The sequence below is a fragment of the Corvus moneduloides genome, chromosome 5 (assembly GCF_009650955.1).
Source record: "Corvus moneduloides isolate bCorMon1 chromosome 5, bCorMon1.pri, whole genome shotgun sequence".
NCBI classification, from domain to species: domain Eukaryota; kingdom Metazoa; phylum Chordata; class Aves; order Passeriformes; family Corvidae; genus Corvus; species Corvus moneduloides.
The window spans coordinates 49,630,922-49,648,169 of record NC_045480.1 but is presented as its reverse complement, the minus strand read 5'-3'; the positions used below and the strand labels follow the sequence as shown (position 1 = coordinate 49,648,169).

The 17,248-nt window shown below is 42.0% G+C and overlaps 1 protein-coding gene across 4 annotated transcripts in view; it reads right to left on the bottom strand.

Annotated features, from left to right (window-relative positions):
- GRIA2 (glutamate ionotropic receptor AMPA type subunit 2) overlaps positions 1 to 16,252 on the bottom strand; it is a 93,910-nt gene extending 77,658 nt beyond the window's left edge. For all 4 annotated transcript variants that reach the window (XM_032108211.1, XM_032108209.1, XM_032108208.1 and 1 more), the window contains exons 1-2: positions 15,807 to 16,252; positions 15,328 to 15,468 (exon numbers count right to left, since the gene is read on the bottom strand). In XM_032108211.1, the coding sequence (XP_031964102.1) occupies positions 15,328 to 15,468; positions 15,807 to 15,894 (229 nt within the window). In that variant the 5' untranslated portion in view covers positions 15,895 to 16,252. The remainder of the gene's footprint in view (positions 1 to 15,327; positions 15,469 to 15,806) is intronic.
- Positions 16,253 to 17,248: the final 996 nt, after the last annotated feature.

The window sequence follows — 17,248 nt, the reverse complement described above, 5'->3', positions numbered from 1 at the left end:
GATGACAGCAAGTTATAGGGCATTACCACAAGTCAGAGAAGACTACTTGCAAGTTGCAAAATAAAAACTCAGGAAGTTTATTTAAAGCTGAAATAACTCACGCTAAGCAGAAAATCCTGCAGCATTATTCACTAAAACTTTATACCATATCAAGTAATAAGAATTTTTTAATCACCATGACATATTCCTTTGTAACAAATATCCTTTTACATGCTATTGAAAAATGGCTTCACAAATTTTCAAGTTGAATTGTTTATTCTTACACTTTTAAAATTAACTTCTATTTTGAAGGACTCCAGAAACACATCAAGAGTTACAATAAATCTCCTCAATCCCTTAACAATATACCTCACATTTATTAATTCTCTTAAACTGACACACCTCCCTACTTTTAACTCATCAGCTTGCAACTTCTGCCCACAAGAAGCAAGTCTAAGGTCATGGTAGCAAGAAAATTAACTTCTTTCTCCAATGTCACAATCTAGTTTTCAGTCACAGAATTACTATAACTTAAGCTTCTGCTAAATTACTATCTTCCCAAGTTTCAAAACACGAAATTAGAAATAAAAGAAAAAACAAACCAGAACATTATAAACTTCATCATTGAAAAAACTAATCCTTCTTGTGTATATTTTCCATACCGTGCAGAAAGGGTGAGCAAAAATGCCATTCTGTGCTCTATGTGTTGCTTGAATCTTAAAATGTGGTGGATCACCATCACCCCAGGATGGTATACACCTACATATTTTCTGGAGAGAGACATTTTGGTTTGGTTTGTTTCACTTGCTGTTAAAAAGTTTGTGAAAATAATTTAAAAGATTGAAAGAAATACCATCAAGGTGATATTTTAGAGGAATCACTAACTGCTACCTGCCATTTTATCAGAAAACTCAACCACAATGCTGATGATTTAATTGAAATTATTCCCCTTAAAAATGCAATTACAGCTTCCTATGAATTAGAACTAGATGTGATTAACCATTTCTCCAAAAAAACAAAAATTCCATGACATTCACTACGAGGAAAGATATATGGCTAAAGATTTAAAGACAATGAACCTCAGGAGGAATAATTTTAGGGACAGGGAGGGGGGTGCATATGCATATCTTCACTCTAGACTATTCTGTTCAATAAGATTTCTCTTACATCATGTTTTCAAATAATCTGCAGAAGAATATTTGCATTGAAGAACAAGCAATGGTTCAACAGAATTACCACCTGGAAAATTGTCAGAATTCCATCATTTTTTTTTCTAAGTATAGTTTCTTAAGGCCAAGCAGTTGATGTATTCCACATTAATCATTAAGAGCTGCTAGTACCGCTACCTAAGCAAATGGCATGCTTCTAATAAGGACTGTACGACCTACTCAATTTTGAGTACCTGTGTTCAGCAGACCCAGGAACCCTGGAGAGCACCTCTGGTCTGGACAAGAGCTCTTGTTGACATTTGGGAGCCTGACAGAGCACTGACTGTCCCCTCAAAAACACCATTCTGTGTGGGAAGGAAATCCAGACGCACAGAAGATAAAATGGTTGTGTGCACCGGTACCCAGCTGAGATCACCGCAGATCTAGAACTACACCCTCCACCTGACATCAGCTGTAGTAATTCAGGAACAGAAAACCCACTGTTTAGTTCAGCCATGTATGAACTCTGTATTATGTTTATTCTTAATTTCAAGTACCAAATATTTTCCATGTATTTTGTTTTTCATACTTACCCAGGTGAGCTACAAATGGGATGAACTACAGTCAGATGCAGGGGAAAGCTAGCACAAGTCCTGTGATTAGCAGTGCTGCTGACCTTTTGTAATTCCAGATGACTACTGCTGGCATGCTCAGGTATACTGGACCTTCCAGGATTCAGCCCTGTAGTAACTGTCAGAGCGAGTTACATCAATTGAATAGGGATTTTGAAGAAAAATCTAGTAAACCTATTCCTGAGGGCTGCATAATATTTTGTGATCCTTGTTATTTCATTGTCTGTAAAAAGGTACACCTGAACAAGGCTGCTCTGTTCATTTATCTCTCGATGCCCTCGTTTGCTATTCAACAGCATAGCACTACAGTTATTCCTGCTACTATTCAGACTTGCATGTTTAAATCACTCACTTTTCATCCTGTGTACGAACAATCCAGATCTTGACAAGACTGTTTTATTTGTTTGTAAGCATGTTTTTCCATGTAATGTTCCCTCCTGTTCCTACAGGAATGAAAAATCAGCATAGTATGTAACACATATTATGTGCCTCTAAAGGGTAACAGGAACGTATTTTTCTTATGCACTTTATCCTAAGCTGAACTTCCATTCTTTGTGCTCAGCAATGCAGAAAAGGGGAGGGAAAAAAAATCTGAGTGCTTTACTGCTGTCTCCTACTTTCTCCTTCATAGAAATGGACCATGATATGAATTAATCATTCCCTGAATGAAGATTATACAGAAAAAAAGCAAGGTAATCTTATTTTACCTGTTGATCAAAAGGAAAATAAAATTCCTAAAAAGAATTCATTTTCTCGTTTTCCAGCAAGCTCCTTCAGCAAATACTTTGGATGAAACAGACTGTCTGACAGACCATGAAAAGCATATTGAAAGTTCAGCATCCATCACAGAAAACATCCTGTCAACAGGTTTCTAACCTTTAAATCTAGTGCCTGTTACCTTATGAGTCCATAAATGTAGCTGTCCTAACAGCTAAACGAGAAGAAATCTTTACCCATATAGCCAGAACTAAACATATGCAGACCTCTAGAGATTAAACTCCCTACCCTGAACGTAATCTAGAACCAAGTGACTAGACCCACAGGAACAGCAGGTACCATGCTGAACACATAGGCAGTACAACTTAAAATACAAACAGCCTTAACAGCTACCTAAAATACCCAGCAGATCTTACCAATGGTACCTGCAGCATAATACGGAACTAATTAAAAAAAACCACATTGCAATTCCTCCTAAGGGAGGCAAAACCCCATATTTTCTGCTACAATATCAGGTTCAAAACTGCAGATCTACTAGTACAAATTAAGATGAAGCACTTCAATCTAATGAGAAACCCTAAGGTTAGTATATCCCAGAGAAAAGGTTACCTGCATAACTGTGTCTCTTTTCATGTGTTTGAAAATACCTTTCTCACCTTGGCCCATACTTGTTCTGAGGATAAGGTAGAAAGTTGGCTTCTCTTCTCTCCCACCCTCTGAGCCCCCAGACTCTGTCTCACTTGTTTCTAGACCATTGGACTACTCCAACATAAAGGTGGCAGATCAGCACAGCACCCAAAGCACCATTATAACCAGAGTGCTTCAACCCATTACAGCTCAGAAAGTAGCTTCTGGCCAGTAATCCCACTTCCTTTGCCTCAGAGCTTCGGTTGGTCACCCAAGCAGGGAGAGGAGCAGTTTTAATTTGACCCTTTCAGTTGGAAACTTCTAAATAGGAGCTTTCTGTCAATTAAGCTGGCTTGATGTCTGTTCCATCAGGTGCTGCTGCCAATTTCACTGTGAGGCACCTGATTCACACCCCTGAGACTGGGTAACACAGATGCTTCCATCTTTGACCTATTCCTGGACTCTTGACTGTTCCCAGTTTCATGTGTGCAACACGAGAGCATTACACACCATAGTTTCCAAACCACTTTGGGAACTGGTCAGTCCTGGCCTACTGTATGGAAGAGAACTGGAGATTCAGCACAGCTAGTAAGGACTCATCAAAAGTATATAAAGCCACCAAGGATTACAGAATGAGAAATTCCCACAAACACCAGAAGCAACATAAACTGAAATGTGCACATCTGCCCCATCTTACAAGTTTGGCAGCATGTGTAAGACAAATCCGAAGTGTATGAGATTTTTTTGGTCAAAACTCTCCTCCAGCATATCACCAGTGAGGCAAACCTCTTCTCGGCTCATCAAGTTAAACAGTCTCTCCTTTGGTCTGTCATACACAGTTAAGAAACTGCTTTGTAACAAGATGAGACGTCTTGAGTTCTAGTACTTTAAGCATTCAGAAAAACAAACAAAAAACCCACTTTACATCTATCACCCAATGGATCTGTACCCTAAGTAGAATCAGTCACTGAGCAACAAATTCTTAAAATCGAACCTCGACACCAGAAGACAAACCTAATGAGATGGAGGACTAGGGTTCCTGAAACAGCTACTTTTGGTACATTTAGCTGGTTGGCAAAAATGAGAGCAGCAAAAAAAACCCTATACAAAAAAATGCCAGAATTTTTCTTGAAGAGGAAAAAAATTTAGATCAAAAGCAAATACAGTTCAATTGCAGTGCACAAAACAGAAGTTGCTAAGCAATTTGTAGTGATAGGACTAGGTTAACCATGTGAACATTGCTAGCTTCCTCAGGAAGTTTCAAAGGACATTTACTAAATAAGACAAATTTAAAGGCACAAATTTCTTGCTATGAAGACACCAATGTTTCACAGTTAAATAATTAGCAAAATTATTTTCACAGTCTTTTTAATAATCCAGTAGTAGCAACATTAGTTTTGGAGAATTGTTATAAGCACTACAAGGACAGAAGAAGGGAAAAACCCCACCAAACAAACAAAAGAAGAAATGAAGAAACTTCAGAATTAAATAAATCTACATTGTTGAATTTATCACCAGTATGAAGAGAGGAACAAGCCAAGTGAACATTTTTCCTAACACGTTTGTTTTTTAAGGCAGTTGATACTTAGTTTTTAAAATGGCTTCTACATATTGTAACATACAGATCTCAAGATGTCATGTAAAAACAAAATACTGCAAAAATTGAACACTGCAAGTCCCTGGAATACAATATAAAGCCAGAAACACTGCAAAAATTGAACACTGCAAGTTCCTGGAATGCAATATAAAGCCAGACACACTGGCACAGGGAATTGGGATTCTGTGTACCAGAAAATGAAAAGTAATATTAGGAGTCACAACACTGACAGAACTATTGTATTCACAGGTTCAGTAGGAAGTCAGAAACACTTCCATCCAGAAAGGCAAACAAAAATCTTGAAGTAATTTTTTTTGCACCCCCAGAAGATCAACACTAGATGCAGCAACGCTGGAGGTTCCTCAGCATGTTGGAACAGGCACAGACCATCCTTGAACATGTATTTATTTGGAATGTCTCAGTCATGATTTAATACAATCTGTGTTTTCCTCTACAAAAACTAATTGCAACAGTACTAACAAAAATGTCAGAGCTCCTAAAAGTCATTTAGGTGTTTACAGACTTGCTCTTTTCTCACGAATCTCAGGAAATTACTGACATTACAAAGTACATGCTCCAAGCAACGTTTCAGACACTGGAGTGCCGGGACACCTGAACAGATGTGCCATGGAGCTTGAAGGACGCTCCCATTTCCTGGAGCTGCCCCTTGAGGTCACACAAGATAGGGTGAATATCACAAACTGCAGGTGAGTAGAAGTGCCTCCACAAATGAAGACCTTGAAGAATATATTGTGGTTTTTATCATATTGAAATAGAAGTAAGCAGATAAGCTCAAAGAAACATTAAGTGCTCCACTTGCTAACAAAATCAGTATTTGCAGCCCACAGATGCTTGCTTGCTTCATACATAGCAAAAGTATGCTACTTGGTTTTATAGTCAAGCTAAAACACATTTTACTACAAGTAAAAAAAAAAAAGAGTTAAGAGAAAATTAAAAATTCAAGTTTATGCAAAGATTTCATCACATAATAACATCCAAGATCAAATACAAAAAAAGGAGAGGAGTAAGTATTACATTTTTTCTCTTCGCTTACACAAGCATAGGCCAAACTCTTCCATTTTTAGGCAGCAGTTCTATTTACATACTGAAACAGAGTTGAAATGGTCTAATAATTTTTCTAAGATTTCCATACTGAAACCTAACAAAGAACTTCATAAAAGTGTAAAATACATAAGAAATGCCAATCAAACAAACATGGGGTCTTATATGAGCGTGTGCCAAAAAGTTTGGAAACAATATTGTGTAGGTCAGATAGGTAGTCAAACATTATTGCCCTTTTTAGATATTGTTTAATCCCTGCCTCTTCTCATATACAAAAAAACCAAATCCATTTAGACAGAAAAAATAAGTAATATAATTGTTGGATCTGGTTGTGTTCCTACTACCATCAGCAGAAGCTTGAGCATTTATTTGGTTGGGTGAAAATAGCCTGGTCTTATTGGTCTGCACTCCAGATCGCTGGATCCAGCTGCTGAATACATCAACAAATCCGATTAGCTGGTAAAAGCACTGAATGACTTTTCAGTCACCGCTTTGTAGATTTTCAGCATGTTCCACTCTCACCAAAAGAAAGCACCTTAAGATGGAGCAGATAGAAGGCTGTGAGTGAAATTAAAACCATACTTATCCTGCAATATATAAGATATAGTGACTCATATTCTCATCTTCCTGATCCCTCAAATCCATCTAGTCTTTCAATATAATATTTCCAACTGTTCATTTAAAATGGCTTTGAAAGTTTAAAGCTGTGTATAAATCTGGCCCATTAATATTTGTTGGTTGAGCAATTGTTTAAATTAATATAACTGAATTTTCCTAATGGGTTTTCTTTTCCTCTATGCTTTACCATGACAACAAAGGGTAAGAAATTGTCTTCCTGCTTCCAAAACCTCGAAGTTACTTTCTTTCTTCCTGTGTCAGGCAAAATGCAGGATTACTGAGGTTTTTTTAACCAAAAATTAATCGAGGCAGGAAAAATGAAGAAGAGTAAGAGACAGGGAGGGATTCTGACATCAAGACAAGTGCCAAAGGCATTCAACTTGAGAATTAAAGACTAAGGGTTAAAATTCAGGTCTTCTGCCTGACATGGACAAGAGAAATAAAATAACTAAGTTACTTCCTGTATGATTCTCCTAACCATTCCCTGTAATTCCAGTGTGGATCAATTCTGCTTTGGTTATAAGTAGCATTGGTGTAGCTTATTGTGCCTGGTATGCACTAACCATGCAAATTACTCACCCTGCTTTACAAATATTACACCTGGAATACACTCTCAAATATCAGTAGGTCTCTGCCCAAGGTACAGTCACACAGGAACATTTTGCTGCTTGCCAGAACTCACATTTGTACAAAGAACCCCCTCTGAGACTGTAATAGTACAGTCTAATGGAATTCACGACATTCATAGAGGGGAAAATTAACAAAAAATATATAAATCAGCATTTTGGCTTGGAAGACATTTTGTCAAAAACAACTCGTACCTGGTATCAGGAAGAAACATTTTGAGCAAGCTAACCCTCAACAACCTCAATTTCAAAGATTTATGAGATAATTGAACAAATTAATCTGACTTGTTCAGAGCTGTACAGTCTGTCATCAGCATACATTTGCAGACATTCTGAGATAGTTTACACATATACAAAGAAATACAACACATTCAAAAAATTTAGATCCACATTAGTTGGGATGGTAAGCCATATTAGCCTTTTAATTTTATGGATCTAAACCAGAGCAAATACATTCATAGAAGGCAGAAAACCAAAGAAAACAAATCCCTTCTCCGTGCTGCAAAGCAGTTGCAGAGCTGTTCTGCTGAGCTCTCTCGCCCTGTTGCTGACATGAGCCCTGACAGCAGTCTTGCCTGTACAGATGACGAGAAAAATCTCTGCATTACCTAGCAGATTGCTGTTTAAATTTTCTATCATACCACGTGCTTAGAAACAATCTGTTGCTTGTAATCTTCAAAGTGTGTGAGAAAAAAATCAGTTCACACCATTTGTACTAAATAGAGGCATCTTTTCTGGCCCAAGTCATGTTTGTAAACTTCTAAACCCATTTACACTGAGAAGAAATTACAGTGGTATGGCACCCTTAACCACAGCAGCCTGAAAAAATGCAGCATCAAGTCAGTTATGGTTTTTTTCCAATATTAACTACCTGAAATCAAGATTAAACTGAATAGGTGATGTAGCATAGTAAACTCATGTTCATATACCTGTTTTGAACCTTTTATAAAATTAGCCCCTGTTCCTTATTGAGCTTTGAAACTCTTCTAACAGTTTTATGACTACACATTTATGAATCAGGGCATTTGAACATTTTACAGGATTTTGCCCTACTCTTGGTCACTGGAAGAATCCTAGGGGAAAAATATGCCCATTTCAAAACACAAACCGCAAATTACTCTGTTTTTTTTTTTTTAACAGTGAAAGGAAAACATAAGTAATGAAGATGCTATTTCCACGTGCAGTAAAGCCCAGTAAGTCATTCACGGACTAACTGAAGTGACTGGCAATTCAGAGCCAGCATCCCAAATATACAAAACAACCATACTGATTCAAGATAATGAATATAGACCTGAATGTTTTTCCTCTGATATCAAATTAAACAGCAGATTAGAGTTGAAATATGACATTTCTTTAGCTTGAGTCTGTCACCTTTAGTTGAACTGTATGTAACATTTCAACTCTCAAAAAAAAATCTCATTAATTTCTCCAAGTCAGGTTTGGGAGCAGGTGGTGGGAGATAGTAATAGCTGGAGCTAAACCACACCTTGCTGTAGAATCATGGTGAGTATCTCTGCCTTGTAAAATTTTTTTCACACTTTCATAAAGTGGCTATCCATTGGAAAATGCATTAGGTATCTCTACATTAAATCAGATTCAGGACAGGAATGTTAACTCTCTGTATTCATTGCCCAGACGGGGACTTTGGGGAGGAAAAGGTAAATTCCTCATAAATTGAGTGATTTGAGAACCTTTCTTAAAACAATAAAAAAAAAAATAAGAAAACAATAATCAAAGATCTGTGGTGGAATAAACCAAGGAGGCACAGCAGTGCTGCATAAGAAAGTAAAAATTGTTCTGTGGTGGTCCTATATACAGATAGATAAAGAAAAATGAACAGTATTTCAAAAGACATCTATACCACTCTGTAAGTGCACCCAAATAAATACAATAGCTGTATTTTAAGCACAGTTATTGATTTTAGAAGGTTCAGTATGAATTTATTCAACATGTGGTTATTTAAAACCTGCTTGCACTCCTTACTGTTGAGCTGGTTCACAGTATGCCTTCACAATGTTTATCTGATTATTTTATTCACTCCTTATTGCTTATCCATAAAGAATTCATTATTGAAATTATTTACTAATTTAAATAAAAGCTCTTTTGCAGTTTCGACAAGGTTACACTTAATATGCACTTGTAGTCAATGCAAAGTCTTTTTAGGAACTTACCAAAGGAAAACATTAAGGTTTCAAGACAAAATAATAATGATGCTCTACAAACCTATATAATCTGTATAAAAACATCCAGACTTCTGCCCTATACCTTTTCAGAAACCTATTTGGCAAAAGGAATTAATCTCTTGTCCACAGTCCTCTAAAACCAGATGCCACTGTATTCACGTTCTGATAAATGTAATGACCAGATGAAAAATAATGGGACAAATCTTGTACATTTCAGAAATAAAAGTTCCGGTTAACTGTCAGATAGAAAGCCCATTCACATATACATACAGAGAGAGTTTGATCTATACAACTGCATTTTTTACCTATTGGGGTATCTTTTCAGTGTTCTTTTCAGTCTGACCTGATACTCCCTGTCTTCTTGTGACATTGTTTCCAGAATATGGGCATGAGCCTTCAATATAAAAAATTAGTAATTCATGCATCTGGTTCACAGGCATGAGAACATGACTTAAAGAGATAAATTATCTTACTATTAAGTGCTATGAGATAACCCTCTTCAGAAAAATGGACTGTAGAGTTTAACTGATGTCTTGCTTTTTATTTATCTGACATTCAAAATAAACTGCTGTTCATTCTGTTAAGTTCATATGTGTGTACATTTACATATACATGTGTGCATACATACATGTCTGTCTATATATGTACATATAAAAATTCATGTTTACTGTGGGTTATATCCTCTTTTTAGTTTCCTGAAAATTACTCCTATCAGCATATAGGATTTTAATTTGATTTCAATTAATTAATTTAAAATTATATTTTCCTTAAGAAAATAGTTTTTAACAATTTAATCATGTTTTCACAGAGAATGCCTGAGAAATTATGCTATCTGAATTTTCAAAATAGTGATAATTACCTGTTTAGTGTATTTTCAAACTAATATGTTCCCAGATATTATATACTTTCCTAGTAATTATCGACTGCTCAAAAGGAATTATTTATCTCTTAAATATGCCCTAATTCTCAAAAATATTTTTATCATGAGAAGCTTGAAAAAAATAACTAATGAAACCAGCAGTAACAGCATCACTTAGTGCAGCGGTGCTTGGTTTGTGTGCATAATACACACAGGATAGTAAAGGAAATCTTATGGACACAAGGAGTTAAGTACATCCTCAACCATGTGCAGTCAATCACACCCATTGAAGACAGTGTAAATTAAGACTTTCATTAGCATAAACAGAAAAAATTTACTATATTTTCATATATTATATATTAATAAAATCACATATAAACACATTAATATATTGAAGAGATTGACTGCTAATATTGGTTTATTTGCAAGCTTGATTGGCATATTTAAGGCATGATTGCCATACTACTCACAAACTACTGTTAAACATAACTCACTTTCAGATTTCTAGGAGTAAAACATATATTCGTACTGTATTCAAAACTGCATGGTAAATTATTTCAGATTTTATGGACAAAATTAATGCAACAATCACATAATAAGAATTTAAAAAGTCAAGTAGGCAAGAGAAAACTGTTGGGTTTGTATCTGCCCACATTCTGGAGCACGGCTGTGTGAAAATGGTCTGTGAGCCAGACGCAAAGGTGCACAGCAGGGACAGCACTGTCACACAATAAATACCCCAGCTTTCTTTATGAATAACTCTCAGGAGTAGAAGAATGTTTCAAGTTTGCTACAGAGATCAATTTTGAGAGGAGAAATGTTTTGAGAGAAGAAAAATCACAGGAGTTCCCACTGTAGGCTACATCCTGGTTTTATTGTATCATTTTACTGCAGAAACCCATCTGATCCTGACCATTTTAATTACAAGAAGGCACAGAACCTATTTCACATCTGCTCACTGAGCCTGAGAAATGTTTTATAGTGAAAAGGAAATGAGAAGGACCAGGAATACAAATGAACTGAAACACAAGCAGCTAATAAATTCCTCCTTTCCTTAAAATCAGTTCTAATAATCTATTGTGAAATACATTTAGGCTTGGTCCACAGTAATTTTAATTCAAATAAACACATTTAAATTTTTTTCATCCTTCCCTTTAAAGGATGTTTTTTGCTTATTCGTTATGCATTTTGCCAACAATATGCTCAATGCTATTTCTTTAAGAATGAAAGCTATAGCATTATATTCCAAAATGCTTGGGAAAACCTTTGCCATGACTCTCAAGTTGCAACATGGCAGATATTCATATGTTTTCAAAGCTGCTGGTTGAAAACATAATGAAAGGATCTAAGGTTTATGCATGAATCAACATACCCTTGTCACAATGTCATGGTGCAGTGATCCCTGCAGAGCTGTAAGACTTGATTTAAAACAGAAAAGCTCAACACTGGCTCTTGAGCCAGCAGGATTAAACATCCAAGATTGTACATATATTACTTCTGTGCTCAAACTACTGTATGAAAAACTTGTTATCATTATGGCAGTTTTATAGTACTCCATAGGAAACCTCTCTTTAAGTGACTCCAATATCCTTTCAGTGCTAATATATGTCAGAACACAGTACAACTACCCCTAAAGTTGTTAGGTAGGCAGATTTAAGAGGAAAGGATTTCATCTTCATCACATTCCTTCTTTCTTGTTTTGACAGAATTAAGAACTTTTAAAAAATCTGATATAACCGATCGTCAACAGTCCTCCAATTAGACTTCACTCAATTACACTGTGCTGAAGGATAATGAAGTCCAGTGGTTTGCACATGTCCCAGTTCTGCCCTATGAATTGCCTCCAGTGCTGTACCTTTGTTCCAGCTGTTAAACAGACAGAACCGAGGAGATTCTGTTAGAATGAATCCAGAATTCTCACACAGTGCTAAGCCTAGCCCATTTCTCTCGAAGGGTGCAACAGCAGTCACAGCAGTGAACAGTGCTCCTCATTGGGCCATTACTCTGAAAAAAATGTGCACCATCTCTCAATCTAAACCATTAAGCTTCTGAGTGATGCTGACTTATGAAGTGTCAATTTGCAATTAGATTCCAACAGCTGCTCCCAATGAACTGTCAACACAGCTTTGCAGAGTTGCAACAATGCAACAAACTAAAGTGACTATATTTTATGGCTACTTTTTGAACATAATTGACTTGTGTCCCTTTCCCAGGTTACGTGAAGGTGGCCCGTCCACCTTGGTCAAGATCAGTAGAATTTTGGCCCAATTTGCTGTCATGCAATATGTCATGACACGATCTCTTAGTGTTGATGTGAAATTCCCACTGAAGTGCAAGTCATTACATGAGTTAAGGCTACCTACTGACAGTGTCCACTCCACTACTACACCCATTTTCTGTCCACCTTTAAATAACTGAGTAGTCTCACTACTTGGAACACTCCTCGGGGGAATGTGACCACCATCTCCTCCTTTCTAAAGTTTAGGAACCTAATTTAAAAGTAGTACCAGCAACACCGATTCATCTAAAAACCATTTGCTCCATCGACAAACTCCAAGCAAGCGCTGATAATTAGTTTGAAGACTTTTACTTATTTTTACAGCTGGCTTTCTGTTTGCTTGCTTGTTTTTAAAGCAGATGGAATAGTGTGCTGTTGCCCTGAGGCTACCAGGGGAGGGAGGCAGGCCCAGCCCCGGCGGGGTGGCGCAGGGGACCCCAGGCACTGCTGGCTGCCACCCGCAGGTGCCGGGTCGGGACCGGCGGGCAGGGCTGCACCCCAGCTCTGCCACACCAGCTGCAGCTTCTGCAGCCTGAAACACAGCAGGCTCAGGGGTTTAAATCAAGAGCCAAAACATTTCAGTGGTCGATTTGGGCAGAAAAAGGTCATCACTTCTATTATGGTATAAGTCTGCCACTATATCTCCGTGAAGGACAATCACCTTTCTGGGGTGAAATACCTGGGTAAACACTGAAGCATTTTCAGATTCATATTATCCTACATTTCTGTGACCTTCTTTTACACCTGCATTGTTTCACAGTGCTGGTCTTGGGCACAAGTTCTTTGAACACAATTCTGGAAATAAAAAAAAACAAACACCCCACCCAAAAAAAACCCTAAACCAACCTGCAGAATGCTCAGCATTTCAAATGAGAACAAGCATAGAGGGGACAAAAAAAGTTGGATTCTTCTTAACCATTTGTGCATGCTGCGCTCTGCAATCAGCTCCTAAATTCTAATTCTTGCACGCCAAATATTTCTCTTTGGAACTCCTTTTTCTCCAATGAAACCCTTCTGGGAAGGTAATCAAGGGGATACTGTACATATTTTTATCACATGCTTCACTAGTCAATTAAATCCAATGCACAAGGTAACTTCATTAAACCATCACTGGTAACTGAAGTGATGAAAAAACAAGTACAAGTCCATGTCTTAATTTGGAGCTCTTCAACCTGCTTGGAAATTGAAGCCTTGCACAAGGTTCAGACAAAAGAAAATCTAAAATGTGGACAGCATCTCCCTTCTGCTGGAAGCCTCAAAATCCACTACTGCAGTCTAGAGCCTACACATATCATCTGAGTATTGTAAAAGTTCTCCAAGGAAGACAAGAACAAGGCTAATACATGCACACAAACGCTGGTCAAAAGCACTTGATGGTCTTGGAGAAAATTATATAACCTTTACTTTCTCAAAGACAAAGTGATTATGCTCATCTCTAGTACCAGTAGGAAAAAAAAAAAATCTGGTTTTTGCAAAACCTTTTTTCAGGGTTTTGTTAACTTCACAGAATTGAGGAACACAGAAAGACCTGTCACATTTTTGCAGAATGCCATATAAACTGCTACACTTACTTCACCAACAGTCCAAGTAACATCATCTGCAAATACCGACCACATGTGGTTCTGGTTGATACAAACTCCCATTATCTAAGAAAGGAAGAACTATCCAAGCAGTTTGCAAAGAATAACAATTTAGCATTACTGTGGGTGATTACATGCTCTGACCTTTTCTGCTTTCAGCTATGTATGCTATACCCTCCTACCCTCACACATGCCACTGAAAGCTCCTTGCGTTGAGCTCTTGCACCACCTATCCCAGCATCTGTGCCAAGGCGCCCCTCTTCAGCACCACCGCACCTACCACAAGGCAGCTGAATCAGGGGGATAAAAAAAGGTCACCAACGAAGGGAAATCGCCCCCGCTAACAGCTAACCTCCAGATTCAGTGTCCCTTGCGTCTTTTTCCCAGGAGGGACAGGAAAACGCCTGGGGGAGCGCGGCGCTGGGCGGGAGCGCCCGGCACGGCACCGAGCGCGCTCCCCGCCCGCTGCCGCCCGCGCCGCTGCGGGGACCGGGGATTCGCCCGAACCGGGCACGTGCGGCACGGGGGCAGCGGGGGCAAGGCGGGCACGCCTCACCGCCCTGGGAACGCCGCCTCGGCTCCCCGCTCTCAGCCCGGCACGGACCGTGCCAGCCGCCCCTGGCCGCACGCCGGGCCGAGCGACAGGAGGCAGAAGCGCACACCGCTGCGGGACTCGCCGCCCCGTCCGGGGCTCCTCTCTTCGCGCTACCACGACCGCGCTGCTCCGCCCCGCCTTCCCCGTCGCCTGCCGCGCAACGCACGTGCTCCGCGCCCCGCGGCACGCGTGCGGCCGGGCCCTGCCGAGCCGAGGGCGGAGCCGGGGCACGGTCCCGCCGGGAGAGCCGCGGGGGCGGCGGGCTCCCGGCGAAGCTCAGCGGACGGCGAGCGCGGCCGCCCATGAGCGCGCCAGGCGGGGGGCAAGCGGGCGGCGAGATGGAGCGATGGAGCCCGCAGCACCGCGCGGCGTAAAATGGCTGATCGCCCCCCGCCGCCCGCTCCGCACCCCTCGGCTGCTGGCCAGAGGGGGCCCCGGCTCTGGCCGCGCCGGTAGCGAGGTGGCTCCGCAGCCCGCGGGCAGCGGGGGAGCGCTGCGGGCAGCCCCGGGGCCGCGCAGCCTTACGTAACGCGCGGGGGGAGCCGCCGGGAACCATTTTACACCTCCCGGAGGGCTGGGGGGGCGCACGGAGACCCCGCGCCCCGTTCGCACGGGGCCGGGCGCTCCCACACCTGCTCGGCGGCGGGGCGGCTCCCCCCGGCACCCTACCTCGCACACGCCCCCACCCCGCGCACACACACACACACACACACACACACACGTACCCCGCACACCTCCGCGCACACACACACACACGTACCCCGCACACCCCCGCACACACACGCACACCCGCCGCCACGGCAGGCTGGCAGCGCCCGCTACTCACAGGCGTTGGTGACGGCGAAGCTGTTGGCCACCTCCAGGTTGTCGATGTGGGGAGTCAGCCTGAACTCCGAGGTGGAAAACTGAACCATCCCTACCCGAAAGGCGCTGTACTCCTGATCGGCGCCCCTCGGGAACAGCCCCCCTGCAGGGAAACACACACGCGTCAGGCGGGCGGGGGCACCGGCGGAGCGGTGCCGGGGCCAGGTCTCTGCCCGCCGCGGGGCTGGGCTGGGCGCGGGTGCCGGTGGGCGCCGCTGCCGGAGCGGTCCCGGCCGCGGCTCCGTCCTGTGTCGGGGGTCGCGGGGGCCGGGCGGTGTGGCCGGGGAAAAGGCGAGGGGACCTCGCTGGTGCCTGGCGGGCACCGCGGTGGGACTGGGCGCGCGGCGACATGACAGGAATGCCCGAGTGACACCGGCGGGGATGAAGGATCGGGAGATCCGCCGGGAGGAGAGCGGGGTCCCCCCAAATGCGGGCACCTACCGATCTGTATGCTGTTAGAATTGACCCCCCAGATCAGTCCCCACAACACAGGAGCCAGGAAGACAGAAATATGCATAATCTTTTGCATTTCCAGGAAAAGTAGAGCATCCACAAAGCCACGGAAACAGCCCTTTCTTCTTCCTCCTCCTCCTCCTTCTCCTCCGCGGAGCGCTCTCGTCAGCAAATTAGATCCCGTGCGCTCCGGGCGAGCGGCCGGCGGGAGCAAGCGAGCCACGGGAGGGAAGGAACGAGAAGAGCCCCGCGGCAGGCGCGGGAGAAGCCGCTGTCTGAGCTGCCGCTGCCGCTCCGGTGCTGGTCGCGGCTCCGGCGCCGAGCGGGATGGGGGTGATGGGGGTGCCGGCGGTGCCCGCTGCGCTCCCGCCGCCCGGCCCGGCCCTGCCCTCGCACGCGCTCGCCCGCGCTCCTCGCACTCAACGGGCGGGCGGCGCTCCCGGCGAGGCGGCGGCGGCGGCGCCTGCGCGGAACCGGCCCCGGCGGGAGCGCGCCCGCCGCGCCCCCTCCGCGCCGCGCCCCGCCCCTCCGCGCGCCCGCCCGCCCGCCTCCAGCACCGCGGACAGCGGCCTCACTTTTGGGAGACTATTTATTTATTTATTTATTTATTTATTTATTTATTTATTTATTTATTTATTTCACCCGCCTCCCCCAGGATGGAGCCACCTCAGAAATACACCTGAAAAGCACATTCCTATTTTTTTTTGTTTTAGCTGCTGTACCCAAACCGTAGAAGTTAATGTGCAGGAAGAGTTAAAGCTATTCTGATATTTCATTTTCATGCATAATGGGGATTTTTTTTTTTCTTTCCAAGATGGGTTCCAGCTGTATTAGCTAGACATGCTATTTACTGCAAGCTAAATTTAACATTTCTCAGTTTGGCACAAAGTCTGTTGCTGTGCACCACACACACACACACACACAATTTATAGAAGAAAAGGCAATGTGGCATTCCTGTGGCCTTGACAATGAATTTGCTATTAAGTGATAATTTTCTGGCATATTGTTTTATTAATTTATATTTAGTTAATGATGGGAAATATCCACATAGGAAAGGATACTGATCCTGCGTTGCATTTCCTTTTCCCCCTTTTTTATTTTTTTATTATTATTAAATTGTTTTCATTCTCCTTTCCCAGAGGAGGGGATTGAAGCTTCAGGTATTCAGACATCAATATGAGTACATATCCTACATGGGAAGTAGGCAATCTGAAGCCCTTTACTCATCACTAATTCATGATGAGTTTTGTTTCATTTGAGTCATTTCGCCAGGAAATTCTGTACAAGCTTCTGTCTGTACTTATCTCATCTTCTCTCTCTCACCCACAAAATGAGATGAGCCTGAAAAAGAGAGCAAGCTTTAACATCCTGAGCATAAAGCCCCTGTGGGCTTATCTGGGTGGAATGGCAGAGTTTCTACAGCCCTTCCT